The sequence below is a fragment of the Colletotrichum aenigma genome (assembly GCF_013390185.1).
Source record: "Colletotrichum aenigma strain Cg56 chromosome Unknown KSG_Cg56_contig05, whole genome shotgun sequence".
NCBI classification, from domain to species: Eukaryota; Fungi; Ascomycota; class Sordariomycetes; order Glomerellales; family Glomerellaceae; genus Colletotrichum; species Colletotrichum aenigma.
In genome coordinates this window covers 3,244,223-3,266,129 of record NW_023500911.1, presented here as the reverse complement: position 1 = coordinate 3,266,129, position 21,907 = coordinate 3,244,223, and the positions used below count along the sequence as shown (strand labels likewise).

The window sequence follows — 21,907 nt, the reverse complement described above, 5'->3', positions numbered from 1 at the left end:
TGGTTTTGCTTCAGTTGGGCCGATCCGGCATGTTCGATCGATTTGAGGAGATCTCAAGCAAAGAATCGGCTTGGACTCGCGCCTTGCGACAAGAGGAGGTGAGCAGCAAAGATGATGAAGGGACCGTAGGTACCTCTGGGGGTGGTTTCGGCGTCGCGGTTGTCGCTGGCGTCTCAATCAGACATCAGAGAGGAAAGCCACGGTGCGGTGCAGCTCAGGATTGAATTGTGGATAGGTAGTGGGGCAGAGCCAGTGACGTCCAACGGAGACTCGAGGCTTGTAATGCTTGTAGTCTTCCACGGAAGCTCGGCGTATAGGTACATAACGGGTTTAGACAGGTACCTACCATACTACGAGTTCGTTTTGCGATACCCTTACGCTGGTGGTGTAACAACCTACCCACAATCTCAATTTTTGAAGTCCTCGATACTCCATCAGTCAGTTACCGCACCGCAACATGGACTTTTCGTGGCGTCATCTGAATCCATCATAAGCCATGCATTCCGCATAATTCGTAAAATCGCATTTCGCCCTCACAACGCACGCTTCCCCGCGCCTTTTCCTTCGCCATATTCTTTAACCGACCCCAAGCCATGTCACTTCGTCCGTTCTCATAGTGAACTAGCCAACGGCTGATATTTCATCCCCTTCCAAACAATCCCCACAACCTCTTTCGTTTGGTCTCGGGATGGTACGGCCTCAGGGGATACGTTGGCGGCATGCTGTACACGTCTGAGTCGGCCGAGTTGTCTGACTGCTTTCGATGTAGCTTCCTAGGGCGAACCTCACCCAATTTCGTGCTTCCCGACGACATGGTGGCCATTGAGACGCGCCTGTCCGGGCTGTTCTGAGGAACAACAAATGTGCTCGCAATTAGAGCAGGCATCGGTTCTCGCACCTCAAGCTCCTCCGGTCGGTTGAATTTGCCCTTGGTAGACCTCCCATGCTTCGGTCTCACCTCTTTGTTTGGTGGGATAATTCTTGTGTGGCGCTTGCTCTTCTTGCTCGACTTGGACTTGAGGGATGTACTGCTGAGCCGTCGTGAAAGATCGTTGATGGTTCTAACGGCATCCAAGCGCGACGAGTTGGACAACGACCTCAACGACCGGCAGTCGATGGCTGGGCTCTGGGTTCTTGTCATAACACGCAGCAGGCGCGTCATGGCCGAAGTTAGGCGTTTGATGATCCTCTTGAGTGAAGAGCGGGCCGCGGCTGAGGAAGATATCGGTAAGTATGTGAGAGGTGTGCATTGAGTCGACGCATGCGTACCATCTCCTTTCTCCAGGTGGCTTCCAGTGACGGAGAGACGCGATGAGTAGACTCGCCGCACCTCGGATTGGTCAGAACGCACGCATCTTCGGAGTTGTCGTGGTTGACTGTTTCGCTCTGATCCTTTCAGGCCCCCCAGAAGCGACAAGCACTTGGAGTACGTCTCCAGTAAGGCGTCAACTTTGTCACCGAATCCGCCCATTGATCCAGAAAGCAGAGCCTCAATAGAACAAGAATGTGTGGTGAGCGTGCGCATCTCCGACCGTTGGCCTTCCCCATCCCCGGCCTTACATACAAAGCCGGGTCAGCCTAGCTAAGGAGTGAGTTGAGTCAAGTGCAGACATCTATTCTTTCTAGATGATAAGGCAGGCCGGGCCATTTTGCCAGAGATGGACACTGCATTCGTGCTCTGAAGTGTCCGATGCCAGGTCTGTACAGGGATGTTGTTAAAGCAGTCGAATCAGGCCAGGTTGCGATGTCAATTCGCCCGCGACCGCGCCCGCGCCAAGAGTTGAAGCGTCGGGATCGGATGGCGTTCCCGTAGGGGACAGGATCGCAATCTTGGGCACCGGTCCAATGGACCACCATGAAACGCTCACCGAGTGTTGCCTCCTGGCAAGAAGAGAGTTTTGGACAGCAGCGGTATCATTGTATCTGGAGGTGTGTACTCGTGGAGATATCAATGAAAGATGTGACGCAGGGCAACGTCGCAATAGGCGTGTCTGATTGCCCCATCGTCTGCATGGCCCTTTGGTTGGGTTAACGAGCAGTCGGCGGAGGGGGTGTTTCTCCTCTGTGTTTTGCGGCCGGCCGATGGCGTGGGGGTCTATTGCAAGCGGGCAGGCACATGGGAGGCACCTTTCCACGAGGTAACCGGGCACTCTTCCAAGTGAAGGCTCGTCCGAATGAGCGAAGCATTGGCCACTTCCAAGTCGAACCAGACAGTGCTTGGGTGCTTTGTTCAACTGAACCTCTAGCTAAGGTACGGCTAAAGAAGGTGAGCAACCCACGCGGGTTCCTGAGGTACGGTATCCATACCTACGTAAGGTGTCTTATCTGGTTGCCCCCCACACACGCCAGTCACAGGCCCCTCATGAAGCACCTGGCGGGCGCTGGCGCGTCCTGCAGCGGGAAGGCCCTAGCAATGGTTTGTCGAGTTGATTGATAACCGTGATGTAAAACGGTGCGACATGCCAAGCTGCTCACCATCATGATGCACACTGTGTAAGGTACACCAAACTTAGCTACCTTACCTACCTACCTTACATACCTACATTACATTTTAGGTGTGCACACTGCAGGGCACCACTTTGTAGCAGGCGGGGTTTTCCCGGGGGCGGGGCCAGCATTCACTACATTGTACAGTGCGAGCCCCCATGCCTTGCCGAAGGTACCTTACGTACCTAGGCACCTTACCTTAGGTGGGTCACAGGTAAGGTATTCATCGGCGGAGGTATCCGTGAGATCCACTCCGCCATCCCCATCATCCTATCGAACTTGGATGGAATCCCGTCGCCTGAACCCACTTTCCCGCCCCCCGTTTCCCCGTATCATCACCACCACCACCACAACCACAACCACCCGAAAGGCAGTACTCAAGAAATCCAAAATACCCTGCCGGCGCAGATATCTCTCGTTTTTGCCGGCCCTTCATCCTCGGCCTCATTGATCCCACACCACTCGATCCAGCCTTGTCACCCACTCGAACCCTGTCGCTCCCCTATCCCCCGGTTCACGCTGCAAAACCTGACAAGCCAACTCCTGTTGGACGTCTGTCTTCCCCCCCTCCCCTTGCCGCTCAAGGCACACGCCCTTTTTATCTCTATCCAATGCCACTTTGCTTCCACTTGGCCAACATCTTCCGCAATCCGCCTCATCATCAGCCCGAAATCCTCGCCATCGCCCTTGCACCTCTCTCGCTCTCTCTCTCTCTCTCTAGCCAAATCCGCTCTCCGCCCGTGCCATCCATACCTTACCGTAGCGTTCCGTGCCTCACCTCAGATTCCTCACCCAGGAATCCCACGTCTCCAGGTGGGTAGAGATACCACACCACGGGTACTCACTCGGTCAGTTCCCTCATTCAAGTCCAGACTTCCGAACCCACTTCGCCCAGGCCCATGCTTCCCGGTCCCGGCAAACCTCCCGGTCAATTATCTCTCTTGTATCCGTAGTTATCTCAAGAGCCGCCCCCCGCCTACCCCCCCGCCCGCAACAAGGCCTTTCTCTTCGACCAACTACTTACTACTTTGACCTGTGACATCCATCGCGCCCAGACATTTGTCTCCTTCAACGCCGTCATCGCTCTCACTCACCTCATCGCCGGCTGCAGCAATCCCACATCGCTCCTCTCGATCCGTTCCATGGACCGTCCACTCCACAGGATCGCAGTCTGTCATCCAGCTCACGTCCGGACTTCACTCGACCACATTGTTTTCTACCTGCGATAGCATCTTGCCCGGATAGTAGATCTGCCTTCTGGGCTTGCTGTTTTAGCAGCGGTCGATCATCAGCACTGACACTGCCACCCTAACCTCCTCACTACCTTAGCTGCCTCGATGTCGGCCACCACCTCCTCATCACCGTTGCAAGGCCCCAGCGGTAGTGTTGACGGGGCGAACCTTCCCCAGGGTCACTGTCGCTATATCCTTCTGGTCCCGGGCATCAAAGGTCAGCGATGTGCTTGCGCGCACTTTTCTTTGAATCGGTCAACCCCCGGTGCCAGTTGCGACTGCGGACATATGGCCTGCTACCATGTCAAGGCACCAGAGCCATCCTCGGCCAGGCACGAGGTCGCGTTGCTCAGACAGCGTTTACAGGCGCTGGAAGAACATCTTGATCATGAACGACAGGGAGGCCTCGGAAACATTGTTACTAGAGTGAGCGAGCTGGAGGAGTTGGTCGAGAAAAGCCGTGAGGAGATCGGCCAAGAGATCAAGGGATCATACCGAAATATCACTAGAGTCTGGCAGTCAGTCGATCATTTAGAACGGCAAGCTGCTCAAATGCAACAACGCATACATTCCCACACGGAGCGGCTAGGGAATGTAGACTGCGAACTGCGGAACATCAGCAATCGACAAATGGAACTGTTTGACGCCGATGACAGCATGGAAGAAAGATTGGAACAGTTGGAGTCGGACAAGGACTCATTGGCCACACGAGACGCAGGAAAGCTGGAGGTCACGGTTGAGGCAGCGACTTGGCCTAGTGGCGCAGATTCTCGACCCCGACGCCAACCCACGCCGACCCGGACAGCTCACGGAAAGTCTGTCATTGACATGGAACTCTCCCGGTCTGAATTTCGTGCTTCCTCTTCACCTGGCGCGACTGGGTTTGCCGGTAACCCAGGTAACTGCGGCGCATGGACTGTTCACATTTCCCTGCTTCCAACCTTCTCACAGCCGTTTCCCTTTGAAAGGGATACCAATGCCTACAAGCGATGCCTCTCGCGTGGTCTGCATCGCACAGTTGTTGTGGGGGGTCCTGATAGTGACTCCTTCACGAACGCTGTCGCGAGAGCCTTCGAGGGTCTGTTGAAAGGACGGCCATGGATGCCTCTGCAGGCGAAGCTTTGCGATGCAGAACGGCTCCAGGGCCTCCCAATGTTACGACCACTGGACTCCAACCTTGTCGACAGCGAATACAACGTTGACTTTCTGCGGAAGCACTGTGGCGTGTGCGAGCCCAGCGGGAAGATCGAGTCGTTATACATCGCCATGCGCAAAGATAAGCTGTCTTGGCATTTTCTGCGAAACTCGCCGAAATTCATTGACGGCCTCGAGAATTGCTGGGTGTATGACCATTACCTTGATCCCAACGACCCAGTGGAGGACGACAGCATAGACGAACACGATCGCCCGTCAGCCGGTGACATTGTCCCATGCTTGCCTTCTCTCAAAAGAGCTGCCTCTGAAATATCAAAGACCAGCAATTTGGCGGCTGTTCCGCCTGCTGGCGAAAACGATACACCGAGGACTAAAGCACCTCGGACAGCCTGTCTATCCACCTTGGCGGACTCGCATAGACGATTAGAGACGGTGTAATAACAAGTGGCCCACTTACATTGGGGAAGATTTGTTTTCAAGATCATAGACGGAGATTTGGGGATGGGATCGTTTGGCGTTTTTCTATGAGTAGGTGACGGTGCGCAACACAGACATGAAGACAGGGCTGGATGAGTTCATCAGGTACTAGATGACTTGCTGGTTCTGAGAGAAGTCGGAGAATTATACCCTTTTCATTGGTCTGTAGTGAATAAAGTAGATACTTGTCAGGAAATGGAAGTAGATGGAAAATGAAAGACACAAAATCTTGAGGAAAGCTGTAGAAATAGATCGCCGTAGAAGAAAGAAAATGGTAGGACAAATGCCGTGGTAGGTAGTCAGTCTCAGGCACCTTCTTCACCTTGCTGTGCCAGGCTAAGTCACCGGCTTTCGCGGCAATTACGGCGACGTCAAACGCCGGGACCCCGGGCATCCCGTCACCGATTGCGCTTGCATCAAATCGGCAGGCACCGGCCCCACCAGTCAGCCGCACTACCTACGTACGCAGGTAGGTACCTAGGTAGTACGCTGGGGTGTGCTCAATGCTCTGTACTCGGTTCTCCACACAACTAGCTCGTACCGCGGAACTTCCAACATCATTCCCAGACATTGCGCGTTTGCCGTACCCGAGAGGCAGACTTCGATGCTCAATTGCCTTCGGATTCCCTTCGTCTCTCCTCAGATTCCCTGCCGTTTGTTGTGGAAAGAAGACTCCCGCTTGTTCCTGCCTCCCATTCACCGCTCCTGTCTCCACTGTCAAAACAAACACTTGCGCTCGCTTCTCTATACAACTCTCAACCTTACTTTCGCCATCTTCACACCATCTCCCACAACTACTTAACCAGCCATCATGGATTGGGATATCGATATGGACGACGTGGCCGAGGGCTTCGCGCCTCCGACTGCATCAATCGCCGACAACACGGTGGGTGGCCCCAATGCCAGATACCTTTGAGCTGCATTTCGCTGATCAAATTCCGCCGCACAGAATACTGCACCCTCTGCCACCGAACCTGCCCACGCCGTCGGCCTCGATATGGAAAGCGCAACCTTGGTCGGGAACAAGGTCCACGTTCGCGGACTGGATAATCTGACAACGGACAACATCAAGACATACGTCAGCGATCACCATGGCCCTGTTGAAAGGATCGAATGGATCGATGACGACTGCGCAAATCTCATCTTTGGCTCCGACGCCATAGCACAAGAAGCTTTGAAGGCCCTTAGCGCCATGGAAATCGCCGATCCGACTCAGCTTCCATTACTAGAGACGATTCCAGCCAAGAACATAGCATCGCATCCTGAGGCCAATTTACAGATCCGATTCGCAGTACTCTCCGACAAGAAGGCGCCGGGCGCAGCCCAACGCAGTCGTTTTTACCTTTTCCACCCGGAGTTCGACCCTGAGGAACGAAGACGAAGGAGCGATACAAGGAACAGATACCGCGACCGCGAGGGTGATGATCGCCGCCGCGGAGGTCGACGACATCAACGTGATCGAAGTCCAAGCGTTGAGAAATTCGACGCCGCAATGTACGATGACGACGAAGCGACACTGGCCGATCGCGAGTCCAAATCAACGCGCTCCCGGAGAAGATCAAGGGAAGGTCCACGTGTGAGGTCGTACGCGCAACGCAACCAAGAAAAGGAGCTCTTTCCTGGTCGCGGCTCGGTGAGAGGGCAGCGTAATCGCTCGGCATCGCCCATGAGAGACAATGATGGCGATGCCTCAATGGACACTGAAGTCAGTCGTGCGGACACGGTAAGCAACAGAGAAAGAGCGTCTGGCATCCGGGGCAGACTGGCGCAAGACAACCAGTCGAAGGAGCTATTCCCCGCCAAGGGACCTTCAATCGGCAAAACCCACATGGACCGAGTAATGGATGGCGCGGACGAGGCTACGCGGCTCATGCAAAGCAACATGTCTGTCGGCAACGGGAGGCGTGAGAAGGGCGATCTCTTCAATCGACAGCTCGGCTCCGGCACGGGCTTTGCCATCAAAGGCGCGGCCAACTCCAACGTCAAAGAGTTGTTCCCCAGCCGATTCGGCGGAAACACCGGAAAGGAGCTCTTCGCAGATAGACCAGAGGGGCGTGGGAAGAGACGACAGAAGGCCGAGGATTTGTTCTCTTAGTGTACAGACGATTGGATCAACACGGGAGCCACGGTTTGTGCGCAGGAGCCAGAGGTGACCGTAACGCTTTGGATAAGACGGCAAACATGCGCAGGCAACAAATACCATAGGTGCGGTAATTTGAGCAAAGCATGTTTCCCGGTGAACTATTTGGCGGTAACATGATGTGTCCAGGAGAAAACACGTGTTATTAGTACTGGGATCGCATCTCTTCCTAGATGTATATTGTGGCGGAGAGCTCCTCTTCAATCACATAAATGAAGCAGGCTCGGCTTGGCCATCGTGAGATGCCGAGACGAGGTGCAAAATGTAGCGGTAGGCTATGATACTTCTTCTGCACATCTGGACGAGGCGGTCCGGATGTTTAGACGAAAGTGGTCTCGGAAGTCTGGACACTAGCGGTTTCTTCCTGCAGTGAAGTTGAGCAGGCAAAAGGAGGCAGGCACAGCTGGCGACGGTACTCGCTCCTGCCATCGTGCGTCTTGGAATTGAGGATGCCTCTACTCGCTCCACCCGTCGTCGCGCTCGACGTTGAGGGAAGTGAGCCGCCTGCACAAGCATTAAAGCTTGCCTCTCAGGTCTTTATTTCCGAACCCCTTCGCTTTGCAGCGTCCATCGCGCCACGTCCTGCATCATCACCAGTCTGTTGGTTTCATTTCATTACAAAACGAGGCCCTCCGTTGAGATTTGTTCGCGGTAATTAAACCAGCTTTTGTTCGTGGGATATCACATCAAGCCTTTTACTTTCTCGTAACAGCTAAACTGCCAACAGTCAATCACTTCCCAAGTCTTCGCCATTTGCACACCTCTCGGGCTGTTCAGCAAGGACGAGCGCGGGCGACGGTCTTCCTTACAATGGCGGATTCTGAGAGATTGAGCCCTTTCCCTCGTCGCATGAGGTCTGATCTGGGGTTGAAGCGGCCTGCAGACGACGACAAGCAGACACGCCCTCTACCCATCGGCAACAGGCCGCGCCAACGAACATCCATTCCCCGCATCGCCAGTCTTGATGTTATTGTACCTGCGAACCTAGGAGTGAACAAGTGCCCTAGCATCCGGTCGGAACGACGGCCTGCATCCCCTCGTCGACTCTCACTCTCGCTAATCGAACCCGGCGACGGTGTCTTCTTTCAGGAGCGAGATCTCAACACTGGCCATGCAGCGTCTATGGAGCAAATGATCAACACGTTGCACCATGTCATGATGACCAAGCCTGTTCTCGACCCGGTGCCAATTGAGAATAATTCTTGCATTCTGCACTTGCTTGAGGGGTACCGAGAGCTCCAAGAACAGCTGCGTGTGACCGAGAAGGCATTGGCGGAGGAGAAGGAGACCAAGGAGCGTAGCCTCGAAGAGTTTGCCAAGGTGTCATCCGAATGGGAGAAGAAAGAGACTGACTTCCGCGCCGAGATCAAGCGCATGGAGTTGGTCCTTGCCGACATTGCTCCCGACGGTGTTGGCGCGGTCGCCCTCGCGCGATCCGGCAGTATCGTGGACAGAAGCAGCAGGTCATCCCGGCTCTTCAAAGCCAGGGTAGAGAAGGCCAAGAGTCCTACAAAAGGTGAGGAGAGCTCTATCGCAGTTTGTCCTAGCTGTCTGAACACTGACGGATTCCGATACAAAGCGCGAGATCCTGACGACACCGCCGCTCTGGAGAATACCCTTGATTCCGACGCAACGGGCAGCCCGCGTCGTACGCATACCACATATCGTAAGCTGACCCGAACGTCGCCAAGCATTAGATGCACTTGCTAACGTATGCAGTGTCGATGCGCCCAAACCTGGACAGTAACGCGGATGCCGAGTTGAGCGAAAAGATGAGGAAAGCCCAGTTGAGGCGGTTTTGGGACACCAAGTACGATCCACGAAAGACGCCCGGCAGAGCCGACTTGACATCATGCCACACCTCGAATAAGCCCGTAAATCACCATAATCGATGTCACTCCACTGCCAAGTCGCTTCCCAAAGGAGAAACTACTATGCAAAACAACATCGCGGATGACCCGGATTCAACTAGCGAAGTGACGGTCCTGCATATGAACGAGGATGTGCCGGCCGGTCCCAACGATCGAGCTGTTGACGGGAGACTCGAAACCATACCCACTAAGGCGACAGTGAACGGTCTATTGGGCGAAAACCCGGATGCCTCGACGCAGACTGGCGGTGGCCTGGGATGTAAACGCGAAGTCAGCCGCCACAAGAGAGAATTTTCATTCGATCCAGGAGAGGACGGCATTCTCCTATTGCCCTTGGCAAACCAAAACCCACATGGAACCATGGAACAGTCATAGAACATGCGCAAACGGGAGCGAGGCGGCATATATCGACCGATAGGTGCAAAAGCCAGTCCTTTGAGTTCAAGCGCTGCAGACAGCTGATGGTTAGAGAAATAAGTCACAGCCCAACGTCAGTGCACCTGGTGTCATCTTGTCACATATCGAAGCCTCACCCAATACTGCAGGATTAAGTCCGGACTGCGACCAGGCGGATATCCATGGAAGTCGTCGCAGTTCTCAAGATAGCGGCCCAGTCCGTACGATATCGTTTTACGATACATCCATTCGCCCAGTGCAGACGGAAAAGGGGTAAGAGCAGTGGAGAAAACGAATTGTTAGCGAAGTTCGTTGTATCAAGCACGAGTTGGGCTTTTTTGCTTGCTGCGTTGGGCAAAGGAATGACATGCGTTGCGAAATAACAAGCAGCGCTGAGCCGCCTAGTCGCGTTTTCACTTCCCAAATGTATTACTGCATCTCCCTGCATTGTGTTCACTAACTTGGATCTTATGTGTTGTTGAAGTCTACGTTGCCATAACGTGCTCCATATCCGAGCGAATACATAAGCCCCGAATACTTGAGCCCCATTTGCAAACTCCTTCTCGCCATACGTACCCCGATAGCTCCCGTCCATGACTGTAAACATTGCCACGTGAAGACCCCGTTTAGGTTCACGATTGTCTCCGAGGGTCCTGTCCCCTGCCCGGCGGCTATCATAGTGATGAGCGGGACTTAGGGCGATGCTTTGCACAGGTTGTAGGCTGCATCCCCATAAGACCAAGGTGGTTCAGGGGTAAGGAGATAGCTGCGTCTTGACTGGGTGCATTCCGTCGCCGGTGAATTTCGCGGCAGCGACACATGGTCTGTCGAATTGAAAGCAGTCTCCGAAGCAGGGACGAACAAGGATGTGCCGGTCGGGGAAGCCACAGTGAAAGGCGCGAAACCACGAGCAAATCAAACAGCTACGAATACTTACACCTAGCAGCCGGCGCTTTACTCTGCTCGGTTTGTGTGTTAAACGAATCAAGGTGCATTTTGGTCGGCAGCAACTAGTAAACGCCCCCAGGGACCGAAAAGCCGAAGGGAGACGAGTAGATGAGGTGAGGCGTTTTTCACCCAGATCGCCGGGTAGCAATACTTTTGGAGGAGGAGCGTCAACTACGCCTGCTTATTTTCCCCTTCCCCGTCCATAACTGGAAGTGCTTGAGTATATCGTCACCTGTACGGCGACCGCCTCACTCAGCGTCCGCCGTTGCAACTGGAATTCGGTATGTAACCCGCTCCAACCAGAGTACCACAATGGCGACTCCCACGGACGGTTTCGTAACTCTCTTTGTCTCGTCAGTCGGCAGAACTGTTGGAACTCAGGTTGGCCTGCTAGCCGTCGAAGATATTGCAACCACAGAAACAGTGGAAGGTTTTCCCCACGCCAACCGTTTGACGGAATTAGGTCCAGGTCAGATTAATATTTATTTCGGAAGAACTATTAGCTCAGTATCGCACGACTTCTTGGTCACTCACATACGCCTCACCAGAAAGCCCTCCACTTACTCCTCGATACTCCTACCGTGGGTACGGCAATACCGAGTCTCAGGACGATTAGACTTCAAATCGGCAGTCGGTGGCTGTTTTCCAGTTCCGGTATTGCGCCAAAGATTGACTTGCAGCATCCGCAAACAAGACTTCCCCAACGATGTGAGTGCACCGGCAGTGGGTCTGCGGATGAAGTATAACGGTTCGCCCCAAGACACTAGGTGGCGACAGAGGTTGAAGTCATGCTTTCACCATTTGAGTGACACGCATCCAAGAGCAACACAATCGAAGAATCACGAGGAATATGTATATGAGTAATGAGCCTCGGCCACTGAAGACGAGTTGATTTTGGGCGTCTCTTTACAAGTGTTTGCCGAGCATACAATTGAGATACGAAGAACTCTACAGTTCCGTTTGCGAAAGCCTTCCGCTCTTGCGTGTCGGCTGGTCATTAACATAAGTCTAATTGCATGTGGTTCATCGCACAAAAGCCTCGAGGGATTCTGATAGGGCCACAGGTACCTGTGCCGCGGCGGCGGGCTCGCGCGACCCGCGCCTGTCTCTATGTATGTCTTGCAAAAAGCCTGTGAGGGCAGGTCTGTGGGCAAGAGGGTAAGAGGACAGGGTGCTGAGACGATGGAAAGAAAAGGGGGCAGAAAGATTGAAGGATCAATGACAAATATGAAGGTCGACACCCCAAGACCAACAGCCACCACAGCGTAATATAAACGAAGAAGGATCACACACACCAAGATACATGAGGTAACAAGCGCCCATCACCCTGATCCTTGGGCCGTCAACGATGCAGGCAAGCTTCCTCAGTGCACACGTGCACACAAGTTCGGCGATGACATTACAGACAGGCTGGCTGAGGCGACTGTGGTGTGTAATGTTGTATTCCCAACGGGGGAATATGGTTTCGTCGTCCCGTGTTGGAGGCTTATGTGTGCCCGCGGTGTCCCACTGCAGGCGGGCGTCGTTGATTCCTTGAATCGACTGCATGATTGATACGCACTACCAGCGCACACATTGAACCAATATTTACACATACGGCACGATATGGTGCCATCGTGTTATTTTACGGTGCTTGCGTTGCAGCTTGGTACACCCTCCTTAGCCCCTCCCCCTCTCCGTGAACAACCAGCCCGGGATAGTGGCAGAGACAGAGAGAGAAAGATAGAGCTGTATCCTTGGATACGAGGCGCCTTTATTGATGTTGCTGCTGCTTACCATCCCAGCGGTTGCGGGGGGGATGCACATGGTTGAGCGAAGATTGAGACGGCTGTCTAAGTCGAAGTCACGCAGACCACCAGTTTGGCAGATCCCCTGACTAGGGTATCCGTACTGGGCTTCGCCGCATCTTCGGGTATGTGCCTTTTTCTCTGCGTGTCTTATCTTGTTCGGACGGGTTTCATCCAACACTTGAGAGAACAAGGGGGGGGATTTGTCATGCTGGGGGGGGAGCTACTCTCTCCCAAGACAGTTTCGCTCTAACCACCGGGTTTTTTCCCCATGTCTGTTATGGCGTCTGGGGGAACTTATCCGTGAGGGACCTACCGGTGTGTGGCGTGCCGTTGGCACGGCTTCCTAGTGCTCTGATTGGCCGGAGTGGAATATGCGAAGGTTCCAAGCCACGGAGACTCCTCGAAGGACAGGCCACGTGACTTACCCAATTGCTCTTCACAGGTCAACCAACCATTAATAGCATTGAGTTGATCAGCCAGCCAGCCAGCGAAGAAGATTGTAGGTCGCATAAAAGACTTGGGGGTTGGGGGCAAGGAAGACGCTGGGAAGTCAGGCTGATGATGCGAGGCGTCATTGACGCCATGTCAAGGATGACGACTCTGCATCGCGGGTTGCCTGTGTTAAAGAAGGCAAAGAAGTGTAGAGGGTCGTGGGCGGTAGAGAAATGCAATGAATGGCTGCCGTTTTTTTCTTTTTTTTCGGCCCCCCTACCCTCCAGAAAAGAAAACAATATGGTAGGCGTCGCTCACCACACCGGGATCGAAATCGGGCTGAACCACAGCCGCGGATGTGAGTACTGATATCCGTGGCCAAGGTTCAGGGCTACCCAAGAGTGACAGAGGATCATTTGCGGATTGTTCTCCCCTGGTTTGTGCGACCCAAGGCATGGGGGAGCTGAGGGAGGGGGACACGGGGGATGCTGCGAGTGACTCAACTTGCTCTGTGAACCGCGCAAGGCTCATCTCTTTGGCTGGGTTTCGTGCCGCGTCAAGCAACAGAGAGCATCAAGTATCCAGAAGTCGTCAACGATGACGGGGCAAAGCCTCTGTAGTAGCCCCTGCGGTGAACCCATCGGGTTCTAGCGACAAGGGGGTTATGTTGCGAATGGGTGCAGTTGCAGTTCAGATTGCACCGGGGAAGCTGGGATCAACCGCAGTGCTATGTATGCTGTGGGTGTGAGTACCTGTTGGGTTCTCTTACCGTGGATTGGGAGCCAAAATGTTTGTCTTTCACGATGTCTGCCTGTCTGTGGTGCCTCAACTCAGCTGCACCTCTCACCATCAGTAATCATCAATGCTAAGGGAGGGAAACCCAGGGGTGGAAAAAGAAATAACGTTGGTCAAGGGTGGGTAGTTGGGCGTGGGCGTGGGCGTGGGCGTGGGCGTGGGCGTGGGCGTGGGCGTGGGCGTGGGCGTGGGCGTGGGCGTGGGCGTGGGCGTGGGCGTGGGCATTGGTGTGAGCGAGGGTGGGTGAGAAAGCAGTAGTAGTATCTGTATCTGTACTTCATACGGATATGCAGCATGATGATGGGCACCTACCTTACGATACACTCTGTGCGGATCCCCTGGAGCGCTCTTCCCTCCCCTCCCTGCTGCACCTTGGCGGGTGCGGGTGCGGATGCGGGAACACTGAATGGATGCAATGTGGAAGCCACACTACCCCACTACCCCCAATCCCCAAGCTCCCATGTCGTCTGTTCGCACAGCTGCCTAATCTTGGTAAGGTGAAATAAAGAACGGATATGACGTACGGATATAACGATCCAAGGCGATGAAGTGGCAGATGCATACAGATTGATAAACCTGGGCGGGAACTCGTGAGCTCAGCAGAAGCTGCAGCAGCAGCAATAACGACGGCGACAACAACAGCAACATCAACAACAATAACAACAACAGTCACAACAACGGCAGCGTAGTGGTCGGCCATCTCTCAATTCCCGCTGCAGCAGTGGTGTAAGTCGACGAGACAGTATGCAGCAGGATCCTCCCACGCACATACACGATGATGCCTCGCTCCAACAACACAACACAAAGTGAAGGCATGTCTGTCTTCCTTACCTTACGTCCGGTATTCGTACCGTTGGGCTCCGTATGACTGTCTTGGTGGTGCCCACTCATCCTGACCCAGGCTTATTGGTCTCTTGAAGGTGACTCCCCAATTGCAAATACCTTACCCGCCTGGCCCTGGTCTAGCTCCATGTCTCAGACAGAGTCCAGGGGCAAGAGACAGCAGGCACCCGTATAACGGCTGAAGGGCTGAGTGGCTGGCCAGTTGGTTGGCACGTTGTAATCTCGATATGATGCTGCATTTACGGGTGATGAATGGTGGTGATGGAGAAAGACCCACGGAACGTGCCCGTAGACCGCATGCACTCTGCTTACGGCTTGGTAAATTGCGAGAACATGGGTAGCCTGACCAGCCCCTGCTGGTGAGGCTTCCCGCTGAGAGACCTGGGCGAGTCTGGCCCGGCCCATGCCCCTGCCCCTGCCACTGCCTCCTAAGTAGGTACGTATCTGAGGAACGAATAGGTACGGCGAAAGTAGGTAGGTAGGTAGGTACCTTACTTTGGGTACCTAGAGTAGGTGCCTACCTAGTGTCATGTAGGCGACCCACCTCCCCCTGTCGCCGCTCATCGTGCTCCGGTGCCATCTGCCTCTGAATCTGCTTCCACCTGTTCGGTTCTCAAGCTGCCGCTGCCGTTGCCGTTGCCGCTGCTACTGCTGCTGCTGGCCGACCGTTGATCGACAGATGCCCATTGGCCCCCGGCCCCGGTGGTGGATGGGGCGAACCTGTCCCACATCACATGCATTGTCGATTCCAACTCGTCGATTCGCAACTGTGAACCTGCAGCCCGCCCAAAGAAAAATGGGATCTGAGATCCGTCTCCACCTAACCCTTGTCCACGTCCTCACCCGTCTCCTCTGCCATCATCCTGACTTCAGTGTTCACGCGCCGGTGCCCTTTTCCCCATCGACCACCCACCCACCAAATCCCATCCGACCTGCCCAAGAACGATCGTCAAATCTAGCAAAATCCCGTACTTTCCAATGTTGCATCGGGCCACAGGCAGCTTCAGATCCATCCGGGAACCCCCCAGCTGTGCCGACACAGGCGGTAGTCGAGCAAGTACGGATATTTGATGTGGAATCACCATGCCAAGAACCCTCGCATGTGAGTGAGGTGAGGAAAGGCATCGCAATTTTGGTTCTTTCCCTCTCTCTCGCGTGCGTATGCTACGCCCGTATGCTATCGGGTACCATGTCACGAAGTGTTTGGGTCTCGCACATCGGCTCTGCACGTATGGAGACCGTTCGCTTCTGTGACTGTTTCTTTATTCTCCTCTGGGTATGTGATGAAAAACACGGCCGCGAAAAGGTAGCGAATAGCAAGCAGTAATGATGCAAGAGATGATGATGCTGCTGAGGCCAGTGACGGCAATGACGAACCGCCGGCCATCACGTCGATGATTTTGGTATAGGGGGGAGCGGGGAACAGCGGTGCAGTGAGCGAGCGTAGATGAAATTGGGGGCAGATCTTCGATGGGCCGTTGTCTTGGACGAATGCACCGGTGGACAGTGACGATGCAGGCGTCCCTCAGTCCCTCTGTCTGTCTGCCTGTCCCTGTCCAGTTTGTCTGCGGACGCGGGCGGGCGCGGTCGCACCATACGTAGCGGCCACCAACTGGACTGCTCCGGTCGGCGCAGCGGTGCCGTCGTCGGTGGAGGTGGTCGCCAGTCGAGGTTGGATGGCGAGCGCGAACGGTCAACCGACCTTTGTGGTCGGAAACGGCCCGTGTGGTCGGATCTACCTAGTTTGGTATGGTTTGGTATGGTTTGGTGTGGTTTGGTTTGGCTGGCACACTGGGTGACTGACGCTTTGGTTGGTGTCAAATTGGATTGGACAGGCCAGGACCCAGCCGCGCCGGTGCCAGGTGCGCCGCGGGCCTTCGAAACGGTCGAGGGTAGGTAGGTAGGCAAGGTAAGGTAGGTATTAGTAGGTAGCTCTGGTGGTGTAGCGGTGTCGGTGCTTCGGACGACAATCCATTCAATTTCGTCAAGGGTGCAAGGCATCGAAAGAAAAGCAGGGCTTCCCCGGCCGGGCCTTGGTTTTCTTGTCAAAGGGGAAGGGAGGGTTGCACTCGCAGATCCTGCTCGGTCCCGTCAGCGCGGCCGCGCTGCCAATTCGTGGCCAACTCGCTGCCATCCGCCTTTCCTTCAGGGATTGTCTACGGGATGCGAACATCCCGAGGGTGGGAGACCAGGGGCTTGTGAAGATCACCGTCTTCTTTTGCACGACGAAAGATGAGCTGCCCCATGCCATGCAATTGACTCTGGACAATTGTCATACCGCCGTCCCTACCAACCACTTTCTTTGCCGTGTGCTCGCTCGTTTGAAGAATTGTCAACAGACGGCCGTGATCGAACCCTGTATCAGATGAAGTACCATAGTAGACGGTGGACACGCATGCTTCGTATATGCCTCGGGAAAGTTAACTACGCACTTTGTTCATTCTACCGCCCTACACCACACTACACCACATCACACCACACCAGGTCTGAACTCTGCCTTATCGTGCAAGCACACAAGTTTGCCTCTACAGCTGGTCCGATCTTCTGTCGCCGTCAGACTCCCTTCCTACTGGCTTCGAAATCCGGCAACTGAGTCCGTCCTGACTAAGCCAAATCTCATCGCAAACTGTGAAATTTCGCCCATGGGCAATTGCTCGTCATGATCGACATCAGCCCGCCCGCCCCTTAACCCCATCTACCTCGTGTTGAATGCGACTTTCTGTCCTGACGGCTGGCTTGGCCTGGCTGCCGCTCTGTCCTCCGCCTCACCTTGTCCTGGGCTTGTCTACTATGTACGCAGTAGTCCGCCAACCGAGGGCTCCAAAATTTGGGCCCAGGGTCCAACAGAGCCCGGGGAACCCCTTCGACTTGTGTTGGAAACAGAGGGCGTTGAACAGAGACAAGACCCTTGTCTATGCCCTTGTTCAGACATTCGCTGAGCCTTCTCTGCCCCCGTTCGACGATGCCCATTCCCGGCAACTCCTACTCGAGCCCCAAAGTTGCTCAAGTTGCGCTGACACATGCGTTGGAAACACCAAACATGTCACTTTCGAGCTGTACAGCGTGCTCTCAACTTCGCAGCAGATAAAAGTGCATAACCCGAGAGGGTAAAGTTCATGAGCTGAGCAATAATTTTTTTGCATTACGAGGCCGCGTCTTGCGGTGCGCGTGAAGGTAATCAACACACGCTCTTATCCTTTTCCCCGGTACATCTTGTGGACCTTATCAGACCCATGCCGAACCATCATATTCTGGTCTCCGAACGCCTTTCCCTCGCTTGAGTTGGTACAGATCAAATAGAAATAGAAAGACAAAAACAAGGCAGCTTGCCTTTTCCAGCACTCGCCATCAAAGAACCGATCCTTTGTCTAATTGCGCCTTCAAGCCCGTAGATTCTTGGTACAGTTTCGGCCACAACACAAGTTCAGATTAAATTCAACTTTCCACGTGCTGTTTTGCATTGCACGGCGCGCCAAGTCATCCAAGAAGGGCTGAAACGTCCATCCGGGAGTCCTTATCGGCTGGTATAAGTGAAGCGACAGTGCTCGATACCGGCGAGTTTGGCGCCGTCAAAAGATGCGATCCCATTGACGGTAGTAGACCGTGCTCTTTCCTTTCGCTCGGTGCATGGAGCAGAGAACCGAAACTAGGTAATGATCGAGGCTGGGAGCCAGTGTCTAGATGACGAAGAGGAGGGAGTTGAAGAGATGGCGATGTGCCTCTGGAAAGGCATTGGGGAGATGTGGTGTAGCTTGACGCGGCATCGGAGACAGTCGAGGCCTCGCCGTCCAGTGCGTCGCTGCCAGGAGACGAGGTCGAACAGGGTGACGGCAGAGGCGATTCCAAATGATAGAGAGTGTGGTTGTGGCTGTGACCATAGAACGTCGGAGATACAGGCGACGACACGGCGTGCCTTGGAAGTGGGAGTGCTGACGGGTGGGGGTTGAGGGTGAGAGTCGGGCGTGAAAAGGCGGAGTGGCCATATCTTCTGTCGTCGTAGCCAGAAGTGCTCTGGTTGGCTCTGCGGCGATCGTGACGCTTGCGGCGATTCTGGCTTCCGTTCCACCAGTTCTTGACTGCGTTATCGCTGCGACCATGCAGACGTCTTGCAATCTCGGCCCACCTCTTGCCAATCTCGCCGACGAGAATCTCTATTTGGGCGCCCTCCTCGGCTGTGATGGGCTCATGGTTAAGTGTGGGCTTCAAGTTCTGGTGAAAGCGCTCTCTGCATTGCTTGGGCGTGCGGGTTCCGAGGGCTTGGGCAATGCGAACCCAGTTCAAGGGGCCTTGGTCGCTGACAAGCTGCATGAGATAACCGTCTTCTTGCTGGGACCACGGTCCTCTTCTTTGAGCCATTGTAGAAGTGTGGTGTGGATTGACTAAGATTATGATGGGAGGTTTGTGGTGGTAGACACCGAAGCCCAGAGTAACTATGTGGCAGCTGGGCGATGAGGTCGAGATGTGTACAAGCTGGGAGCAAGGAGAAAGGGGTGGCTATGGTCTTGTTGTTGTTGTTGTTGTTGTTATTGTTGTTGTTGTTGTCGTTGATGAAGACGATACAAGAGAGGGGGAATGAAGAGGCTGTTGGAGATCTTGGAAAGGTGTGGGTTGTGTGCGTATATATGTGCTTGAGCAGATGGAAGCGGCGTGGGAGAGAGACAACGGAGTATGAGAAGCTGTGCCGAAGAACGAGATCTATGCAAATCCAACAATAAGATTGGAGGACATGGGGATAACAGGCGAAAAAGAAAGGTTAAGGTTTGAAATAACCTGGTTTAAGGGTGGGAGAAGAACGAAGAAATGGTGATGGCGAGTGGAGCGTTCTTGTAAACCCACGGCGAGCCCAGAAGTGAGGTAAGGAACTGCACCACATTACCTGGGATGGAGTGAGGCACCCTACCCAAAAGCAGAGGTCCAGCTGCTGCGGTATTCGCACCTAGCACGATCCGATAGAGCAGGGCAAGGAAAGAGAAGACAGACGCCTTTCCTTATGGGGGAGGGGGTGAGACAAAACAAAAGCTGCCGCATGTACCATCCCCCCAGAAGATGGTGTAGGCCTACTTGACTGTGCTTCGTGGGTGAGGATCAGAGTTGGGGCGTGGGAGATCACTACGGGAGGCGTGGCACATGGAGGTGGGGTGTCGCAATAGCATCGTCCAGAGGCAAGGCACCTGGTAAAGGTACTACAAAAAAAATCCAGCTCAACTGTATCCGTCGTTTCTTTGCGCAGAAGGCCGACATGGGGGAATCCTAAGATGAGAGAACCCCAGAGGCCCAGGTTCATTCTGGTCTAGGCCCATTGACTGACTGTTGGCCCCGCGGGGGTTTCTAGCGCATCCACAACCACCTCATTACCCGTCCGTTCCAAAAGTAGGTACAGACAGAAACCTCTTCAGAACGAGGCTGAGCGAATGTCGAGTCCAGTCACTTACAGCAGCCGACGATCTCTGTCGATGTGCGTTGGAGTCGGGCGGTCAGGCAAGAAGGCTTGAGATGGCTTCAGGGCGCTTGATGCACTGCGAACCCAGGGTATGTAGGTCGAGAGCCTAAGACCAAAGCAAACAATGCCTTCCACCGTACTGTCGTGCCCAGGTAAGAAGCATGTATCCTAGGCCATGGGACAGATTCCGAGTCTCGATTGACAGACTGACTTACGGCTATTTCCTTCGAGACACACCCCTGGCCCTTGTTCACTTCCATATCCACAGCCCACCAGACCCTGTCCTTGTTCCCCGGTTCTAGTCCCGGTCCCGGTTCTGATCATGATCCTTGTTCATGCTTTTGAACTGGTATCCGTCCTGGGCCTGTCCCTGCCCCTCGTAGAGGCCCCGGCTTCAGCCACAGCCCAAGCCAAGCCCACGCCATGCACCCGGTGGGACATAAATCTCTGATCTGATGCCAGGATGATGCCAGGATATCGCAAGCTCTTGAAATCGGGCGTTGCTGGACTGACGGATGAGGCTAGATAGCTTGTCGAGGAGACGGTCTCGATCGAGCGAGGACTACCTACCTCGGGCATTAGGACCAACGACTGTGGCCTTACTATACCGGACAAGGCCACAGAGAGAGACGAAAGCACTGCAGCGCCGTGTTGGGAAGTGCAAATCCTTCAACCTGACGAAATCAGCCAAGCGCATTCGGACTGCTTGACGTTTCGATACCTTCCGTGCCATGTCCTGCAATGCCTCCGACGAACAACTGCGGCTCTCTAATGTCCAGTGTGATGCACTGATGTACGGTCTCATTGCCCCGGCCGGGGAAATAAACGTCAACGCAACTTCATCGATATGCACGGGTAAGCTTGATTGAAGCATCCATGTCTGGGATTTCCCAAACGCATCTTTTTGAGGGACCTGGGGTTCAAGACCCTCGAGTCCGTTCATTGGATTTGACTGAAATCTGACGTCCCGAGGCTTGGAGTTGAAAGTCAGATGCACGGAATAGAGCCGAAGCCATTTATTTCATTTCAGTTGGGCGATCTCCAAAGGCACGGACTTTGCATCAATGCTCGACGGGCGTGGACAGCAACACGCACTGGCGCGTCGAGAGCGGGCCGGCATACGGTATACCCTGCCTTGCCTTGCCTTACCTCACCTCACCTCGCCTTACGTTAGGTATGGGGATGCAGCGTGCCGTGCGCCGTGCATGGCTTCGACACGATGCGATGCGGATGCGAAGTACCATGCAAAGAGAGAAGCGTTGAATTTCTCGTTTCTCGTTGCTCAATCACCACGCGAGACAGTTGTTTCTTTCCGTCTTCGGACCCTGCTCTTTCCTCGAGGAACGTAGAGTGCAATCCCAATCGGGTCTCGTCATGCTGGAAACGGCGGCTGTCAAGCACGCTGCGCACGCTGGCCGAAATATCGAGTCCGGCCAAATGACGGATGCAGTATTGGCAGGCAGACCGAGAGAGACAGATGCTCCGGAGCTGGCAGCTAAAGCTGGAGCCTGAGTGTGAGCTGAACGGCAGTTTGGGACCGAAATGATAGTGAGTATGATGCATCCTTCAGCACTCTTTTTCGCTCGGAGCGGCCGTCTTCAGCCGGGGTCGAAGGAGGGTGGACCAAGACCGCCTGGTGGGGAGAGCAGACCGGCGATCATGCAGGGGGGCGTGGTACAAGGCGACGGGACGTAACACAAGCAGCGAGCGCAGCTCTCAGCATGTGTTGTGCTGTCTCTGGTAGGGCATTATGATTTGAGTCCGCAACGACATGTTGACGCGTCGTCAGAGGAGGTAATGCTGCTTGAGCAGTTGTCAATCCAGCGGGTGCCTTCCCGCCTGGTCGTCTGTCATGTTTGGAATTGTCGACGATGCCTTACGTACGGCTGCTCAAGCCGCCT

General features: G+C 54.4%; 3 protein-coding genes across 3 annotated transcripts; 1 reads left to right on the top strand and 2 right to left on the bottom strand.

The window, feature by feature from the left end:
* Nucleotides 1-640: 640 nt before the first annotated feature.
* On the bottom strand, nt 641-1,471 carry CGCA056_v008531 (uncharacterized protein; the record flags this gene model as incomplete). The annotated part of the gene is made up of 2 exons (XM_037323778.1): nt 641-1,212; nt 1,270-1,471. The coding sequence occupies 2 exons, from the start codon at nt 1,469-1,471 to the stop codon at nt 641-643; spliced, it is 774 nt and encodes a 257-aa protein (XP_037178667.1).
* Nucleotides 1,472-6,162: 4,691 nt separating this feature from the next.
* CGCA056_v008530 (Uncharacterized protein) lies at nt 6,163-7,446 on the top strand (the record flags this gene model as incomplete). The annotated part of the gene is made up of 2 exons (XM_037323777.1): nt 6,163-6,237; nt 6,301-7,446. 2 exons carry the CDS (start codon nt 6,163-6,165, stop codon nt 7,444-7,446), a joined length of 1,221 nt encoding a protein of 406 aa, XP_037177480.1.
* Nucleotides 7,447-18,043: 10,597 nt separating this feature from the next.
* On the bottom strand, nt 18,044-18,922 carry rca-1 (Myb-like DNA-binding protein myb-1; the record flags this gene model as incomplete). The annotated part of the gene is made up of 1 exon (XM_037323776.1): nt 18,044-18,922. The coding sequence occupies one exon, from the start codon at nt 18,920-18,922 to the stop codon at nt 18,044-18,046; it is 879 nt and encodes a 292-aa protein (XP_037178015.1).
* Between the last annotated feature and the right edge of the window lie 2,985 nt (nt 18,923-21,907).